Source organism: Falco naumanni, chromosome 3, assembly GCF_017639655.2.
Source record: "Falco naumanni isolate bFalNau1 chromosome 3, bFalNau1.pat, whole genome shotgun sequence".
NCBI classification, from domain to species: Eukaryota; Metazoa; Chordata; class Aves; order Falconiformes; family Falconidae; genus Falco; species Falco naumanni.
Genome location: NC_054056.1, coordinates 54,329,230 through 54,336,501, shown reverse-complemented (window position 1 = coordinate 54,336,501; position 7,272 = coordinate 54,329,230). Strand labels below are relative to the sequence as shown.

General features: G+C 47.3%; 1 protein-coding gene across 1 annotated transcript; it reads right to left on the bottom strand.

Moving 5' to 3' along the window:
* Positions 1-580: 580 nt before the first annotated feature.
* On the bottom strand, positions 581-6,616 carry CBLN2 (cerebellin 2 precursor). The gene is made up of 3 exons (XM_040588616.1): positions 6,294-6,616; positions 3,982-4,101; positions 581-3,686 (listed from the first exon to the last, which is right to left on the bottom strand). Exons 1-3 carry the CDS (start codon positions 6,612-6,614, stop codon positions 3,489-3,491), a joined length of 639 nt encoding a protein of 212 aa, XP_040444550.1. The 5' UTR covers positions 6,615-6,616; the 3' UTR covers positions 581-3,488.
* Between the last annotated feature and the right edge of the window lie 656 nt (positions 6,617-7,272).

Below are 7,272 nucleotides of genomic sequence, written 5' to 3'. Positions count from 1 at the left end.
GTCACAGCCAACAAACACAATTTAACTTCTAAACAACTCCCTAGTTTCACGTCTCTGTCTCTTTCCTTCTCCCACCTAAAATAAACAGATCCAGATTGCAAGATGCTGACCAGTAATGAGAGACACTGCACATCCATCACACCCATGGCCTCAGGAGGAGGTGAGAGCACACAGGTTTTTGCAAGACCATGTTCAAGCTATGGATTTAAAACTTAAAAAACCTAGAGGAAAGCAACGAAGTATATGATGAGTATTTATCATTCCTAATACAGGTTTCTGGTTTCTACCCTGCCAAAAGTACAGTGAAGAAACACTAAAACAGTGGTTCCCAAAAACACCCAGGTGAAGATTGTTCCCCAGAAGGGAAATGGTGAAACTGACAGTGTTTTCATAGGAATATCTTATGATCCTGTTACACAGCAGCTTATGAGAAAGTTTGAAAATTGTTAGAAGGAATATTGTGTTATTACCCCCACAGGAACCAGAGCCATTATTGTGCCATCGGACTGCTTCACTGCCTTATGTGTTTTATACTTGTGGACTCTCATAGTGCCCCTCAACATTAAATTTACAACAACTCTGAATGTTACCCAATCAATTTATTTATATAAATTACTTTAGATAAGTCTAGTCCTACTGTGACGGGAGACTGCTTTAAGTGGTCTCACATAATATTTCTTCTTGTATTTACAGTGCAGCTGTTGTATGTTTTCCCCCTCTAACACAAAATATATCATGATATCCACACCTTAGTATATCAAAATGTCTACTGTTTACAATGACAAGTAGATTGCACCTTCTCAAACTCAGACACAAAACTAAGTAAAAGGGGAAAGGGAATAAATATTGCAAAGAATATTAAAAAAAAAGTGCACCATGATTGTAATTAGTGTACAATAAGAATTTACTGTCCATTTTCAATTTAATTTAACTGTTTATGTAACAGTCTTATCTCTATAGCTTAGCATAAAGGACACATGAGTAGAAGAGAGAGAAAGGCAGTATATTAGAGACCTTTTCTAAATTCAGAAGAAAATTGCTTATCATATAAACATATATAACTTTACAAAATAAGCATGGTCAAAATTACTGAACTTGAATACATGAAGTGGGATATTCAGATTCTGCAGCTTCAGCAGCTTAAGCAACTTCCAAGAATACGTGTAAGGAAAACCTAAACATTGGCCTTATGTGGCCTAGGAGAGAGCCAGGACTAAGATGTCATTGCCTTATTCAAACCAGATGAACTGAGATAAACGGGCAGAATTTCAAAATAAGACTGAGGAAATGTAATAGAAACTGAAAACTTGGGACTTTAAACCCACCTCTGTATCTGTTTTTTTGAGAGACGTGATCAAATTTTAAACACAAAAGCTTAGACTGATAAGTACTTTCACAATATCTACCATTAATACAACTATTTTTATAACCATTTTTGTATTTTAATAGAAAAAGGTCGCTGCTGATTCAGGGTTTATTTTGTGTATTTAAACATAGCCTGGTGATAATTTGCAGCTAGAAATATTGCAGTCATGCCAATGCACAAGGGGGAACAAAAACTTAACCCATTAAAAAGCAAACCAGAAACCTAGTCATTCAGTAACCAGCAAAGTGAAACATCAAAGCAAACAATCGTCATCAATGGTGAAAATATATGAAAATATTAAATTGGCTTATGTTTTAGTCATCTGACATATCATAAGCAACACAGGTAAGGGTTTTTTTAAGAATATATCACTTTAATTGACTTTGTCCCTTTAATGATAAATTTACAATGAAAATGACATGTCCACCATAATTTTGAAATACAACATAGCTACCACCGATTTGCTGCAAATACCTTGCACTATATGTGTTTGTGGAAGAGGACTAAATCTGACAAAAATAAATTCTTATACACATCCACCCTTGTGGAATTAATAGCAAGATGAAATACTTAAAATTAAAAAAGTGAAGATTAAAAATATGTAAAATAATATAAAAATTCCTCCTGGATCTCCTCAAGCAAGGTTTTCCTCAGCACACTAATACAGCAATCTTCATTAAAAAAAACAAAGAAAGATCTGTGTATTGGGAATGAGGCACAAGGATGCTATTGACATTGGCCTGATATTTTACCTCTTGTTGATTGGGGTAATAACATTTCCTAACCTCCAATATCCATATACGTCCACCCCTAGAACTCCGAGGCTGTTTGTACTGGGAAGAGCACACAAGGCTAATAAATGCATGGCACCTGTGCAACATGGTGCTTTTGCTGATCCTCTGAGGCCCCTCCCTCAAAGGCTGTCAAAGATGCTAGTGTCAACTCCTCCAATACTTGCTATGGACAGGTCAAGTGGAGATGGTTTTATTTAATTTGGAAGAGGAAGAGTTTGCTCTGCCATCTCTCCATGCTTCCAGAATGTGTACTCAAGCATTAGTGGACAAATACATCAAATAAATATCAGATAAAAGCACCCAAAATACACTCAGCAACGCAAAGAAAGGATATATTTTAGGGTATGGTCAGAGAAGATATTCAAAGCCTCCATTGTTGCTTCTAGAAATGTCAGGACAATTCAGAAATGTCAGTTCCTTTACCGGTTTCCGGATTGTAACTGAAGGATCACATAGCTCTCTCGTTCTTTCTCTCTCTTTCTCTCTCGCTAAATAGGTCTATAAAGATCAGCTGGAAAGTGCAGACAGAATTGTTCACTGGTTAGCTTTACTTAGAGCTACAGGGTATATATGTGCTTTGTTTTGTCTTATTGATCGATCTAGCTTACATTTTTAGCACACACAAACAAAAATCAGGGAAAAAAAAGTCGATGAAAAACACGAACAACACAAAACAAATAAGGTTCCAATCGTGCAAATTTTGCTTCACTGGATAAAGCACTTCTTGACACAGTAATGTCCAGAATCCCCCTCCCCCAGAAAAATACAGGACTGAGACTGAAGCCACTCTTTTTTTTTTCCTTTTTTTTTTTTTTCCTTTTTTTTTTTCTTTTTTCCTTAAGGCTATACAACACAAAGAAATAAAGCATGGAAAGAACACCTCTTTGGGCTGAACACTTCGTTCTTCTGGCTCTGGAGCGAGCCTTTGACAAAGCGATTGTGTGGTCCAAGTTACTTGTCTCATTGGGGCAACAACAAGAGAAAGAAAAAGAGGAAAAAATGAAAGAGAGGGAAAAAATAAATAAGAAAGTCAATGATCCCAACAATAAAATCCGAAATTGACTTTACAATCACAGGTACAAATTGCTCAGGTCGATAATTTCATTTCTCCTAAAGATCACTGTCGTCTAAAACTAATTAGAGGCGCAGGTTCCCGAGGAATTGTCAATATTCAAAGCAAATGTTGGAGTTTAGAAGGTTATCATTCTTCTACCGTTACAGTCTGACGGGGTGACTGGAAATATTGTCATGTGCTGCCAAGTTCAGGGTGTCGTTAATGATTGAATCCTTGCTCCAGCTCATGGATCTGTCTCCTGTTCAGCATTCTTTTATAGTGGAAAGACTAAGAAGCCAGAAAAGGTTGAGTATTTCCACCCTCCCATGAGGTTACCCCTTTCCAGTTTGAGATGCACTTTGTCTTCTCTTTCCATGTGCAGCAAGACCCCATTGCTGGCTGCTTCTCTGGTGACGTCCTGATCCCCTGCAAAAGCTGAAATCACTGGGTAGCCGTTTTGCATTAAACTTACCTAAAAAGTGCAAAGAGAGAGAATCTGAGTTTTCTCAATACTCTCAATGACTTTTTTGCCCTGTGCACACCATTAAACTTTAGTTAGTGCAGGTTAGAAACAGGTCTGAATTAAGCTAACACAATGCATGACTTCTGTCATGCATACAGACCCCTTTAACTAAAATCACCCCTTTAACTAAGTCTCGTTCTTCACCTGCTGGTTTTCTAAATGCACTTAAGTGTCTAGAAATGAGCATTGAAAAAAAAAAAAAAAAAAAAAAAAGGTAAGACAGCATCTTTAGATCTCAACCCACCTGGATGGTTTGTCTGTTATAGACCTTGACCACGTGGAAACTGAAACTATATATCCCTTTTCTTGGTGCTACAAATATACTGGAAGCAAGATCAAAATGGTTGCCAATATTAACTAATACCTGTAAAGCAAAGAAATAAACCAAAACAAACCAAAACAACAAAAAAGGGAGAGAGAAAGAGAAGTCAGACCCCACCTTAGAAAAGCCCCAGTGAAAATCTCACATGAGCTCCACAAGCAATATAAAGCCTTGTCGAAATGTCATTTGCAGAACAATCAAAAGTGCACTGCAGGGGAAAGGTGCTGAGTTACTAAGGCAGTTAGAAAGCATCACAGTTCATAAAACGATTTAGTTATGCAAAAATGATCTCCAAAGTCTGTCAGATGAAATGCAGACGTCCACGCTGTACTGTTCATGAAGCAAAGGTGGCAGAAGCAGTGGGGAGGTGGAGGGAAGGAAAGGAGGAAGGGGAAAGAAGGAAAAAAAACACCACCCCATAACTCATCAACTCATAAAGCAAACGTATATGTTTTCCGCTAGCACTACTGAAATCAGACCTGCCCTCGAGTTTAATAGGATATAAAACTATAGTACTGCAGAGACGGGCAAAGGAGAAGAGAGGATGCTCAGCAACAGTAACGTGCCAGTTCATGTCCCTCTGTCCCTCTGGAGGGCTGTGCCGCCTGGCCCGCACCCTCCTCGGCCGCCTGGGGTGGGCCTCGTCCTCTTCCCCGACATCACTCTTAATTGGTCATATATTTCAATGTCTTTTGAAACAATGAAAAAAGAGAAAGAGTTGGCCCCTCCGGCAGATGTGCAAAGCCTCGCTCGGAAGCGGCGGCAGCAGCCTGTCCCAGCACAGGCTGGCGGAGCGGAGCTCGCCGATCTCACCGGGATCCGGCCGCGGCTTACCCGCTTGCTCCCTCCCCAGGCTCCAGCGGCGGGCAGCCTGGCGTGGCTCAGAAGTCACGGGCAGCGAGTGGCGACGACCGCCCGGGCCCGCGGCCGCTCCGTGCCCCAGGCGGGTGAGCCCGAGCCGGCCGCCCCGCCGTGCCCGCCCCCGCGGCGCCCCGGCCGCGCTCAGCTTTGTGGGCCACAAACTCTCTTTTAATGAAGAAAAATACAAATCAGGAGGAAACAAAAACAAAATCCCCAAATCTTGAGATTTTCCTCCCAAACGCTATTGTTTCAAAGAAAGCACACACACCCCCCACAAAAAAAAAAAAAAAAAAAAAAAAAAAAAAAAAAAAAAAAAGTAATCCGTTATTGTGGAGCAACAAGGGGAAACGCCATCAAACTCCTGAGAACTGAGAACTGCGGGCTAAAGAGTCTAAAATACGCTACATATGAAACAAGCTCCCTTTTTTTTTCCTTTTTTTTCTTTTTTTCCTTTACTGAGCAGACTTTATGAGATCTTGTACACGAGGATAATAACTGCAAACTCATTAGGAGGGACAGTAGACAGATGAATGACCGGCGGACAGACAAATGAAAAATAAAAACCACAGAGAAAACAGTTTGTGTGTGCTAAGGTTGGCTGACTCTGCAATACTACTTCAGGAGCCGGAGCGGTAAAGAAAAAGTAAATTTCATCTCAAAAATCAAGCGGAAGGCCGGGGCATGGGCTCTGGGAGGCAAGCAGTGCTGCGGAGAAGGGACATGAGGACGAGGCCGGGCTACCCGCTGCTCCGCCCGGGGTATGCGGTGCAGGATAACACCCCTCTGTTATAACCCACCGGGGACATCGTTCACCTCGTTTGGCAACGCGGGAAACACCCTCTTCTTCCTCAGCCCTCCCTCGTCCTGAGAGCTGCTGTAACACTGCCAAATGCGCTCGGAACAGGCAGAACCGGCGACTCCCCACGGGTAAATCTCCGTCCTCCCCTTGCTCTGAAAACGAGCATTTCCGACGGAGCGCCGACGGGCGTGTGCGCACCCTTCCCCCGGCTCCTCCCTGACTGCTCGGGGAAATCCTGGGCTGCAAGGTGTCCCCGCAAGCGTCCGAGGCGCCAGCCCACACGTTCAAACCCCCCCGTACTGGCGGTGGGACCGGACACGAAGTCGGCATCCCCCTTCAGCACCCCTGGAAAGCTCCGCAGCCGCCTAAAAAAACTTCCCAAACTGTTTCCGGGGAGATGAGCTGTACAACTTCTATTAAGCGGGTGGGTCAGGATTACAAGGTGGAAGGGGAGCGAGAACGAAAGCAAGCGTGCGGTGGCGGGGGGCTCGGGGCGGGGATGCCGGCGCAGGGGGGCTCGGGGCCGGCCGGCGCGGCGGTGGGGGCAGCGAAGGCAAAGCAGGCGGCGGCTGACCTGGTCGAAGTAGATGGTCATGGTGCGGTTGCTCATCTCGGAGGGCTCGTGGTTGGTGCTGCGGGTGGCCGAGAAGGCCACCTTGGCGCTGCCCGAGCGCACCGAGATCCCCAGGGAGGAGGTGATGGCGCCGTCGGCCGAGGGGCTGGAGTCGCACACCACCAGGCACTTCCCCTCCAGGACGATGGGCTCCGTGTCGTTCTGCGCCCGCACCGGGCACCCGGCGGGCAGCAGCAGCAGCAGCAGCGGCAGCGCCGCCGCCAGGCAGCAGCAGCAGCCGCCCGCCGGCTCCGGCAGCGCCCCCCGCCGCCGCCGCCCCATGCCCAGCGCCAGACCGCCGCCGCTCCGGCTCGCCGCCGCCATGCGGGCGCCCCGCGCCGCCACCGCCGCGGGCGGGCGGCCGCGGGGAGGCGGAGGGGGCTGCGCGCCTGCTGCCGCCGCGGCGCCCTGCGGCCAGTGCTCTGCGGGACGGCGGCTGGGCAGCGGCGGCTGCGGCCGCGCCTTCCTCCGCTTCTCCTCCTCCTCCTCCTCCTCCGCCTCAGCCTCCTCCTCCTCCTCCTCCTCCGCGCGGGTCGAAGGAGCCTCCTCAGAGGGCGATCGGCGCGCAGCAGCCTGGCAAGGGCAAAGGCGGCGGTGAGACGGCGGAGCGGGCGGCCGGGAGCCGGGCACCGCGCTACCCAGCAGAGCGCCGCCGCCGCGGGCTCCCGCCGCCCCGCCCCGGCCGCCCAGCCGGCACAACAGGTCCGGGAGGGACCTCGCCGCCCGGCGTCTGCTCGCGTCGTCTTTCTCCCGTTCCCCAGCAGCCGGGGGTCCCACAGCCCCAAGCCGTACCCCGAGGCGGGAGGACGGGGCAGCGCGGCAGATTTCGTCCCCGAACGCCCGGTGGAGCACCCTGCGGGCGCCTGGGACACTCCCTTTCGCGCCCCACAGCAGACGGGGGCTCCCAAACTCGGCTAGTTCCACGGCCCCACTTTTTACT

What these genes read in the sequence shown, in the direction of transcription:
- CBLN2 (XM_040588616.1), bottom strand. Translation starts at nt 6,614, where the DNA reads ATGGGGCGGCGGCGGCGGGGGGCGCTGCCGGAGCCGGCGGGCGGCTGC. An exon ending in TGACCATCTACTTCGACCAG is followed by an intron (nt 4,102 to 6,293) that starts GTCAGCCGCCGC and finishes TTTGCTTTACAG; the next exon opens with GTATTAGTTAATATTGGCAA. An exon ending in ATAACAGACAAACCATCCAG is followed by an intron (nt 3,687 to 3,981) that starts GTGGGTTGAGAT and finishes TGCACTTTTTAG; the next exon opens with GTAAGTTTAATGCAAAACGG.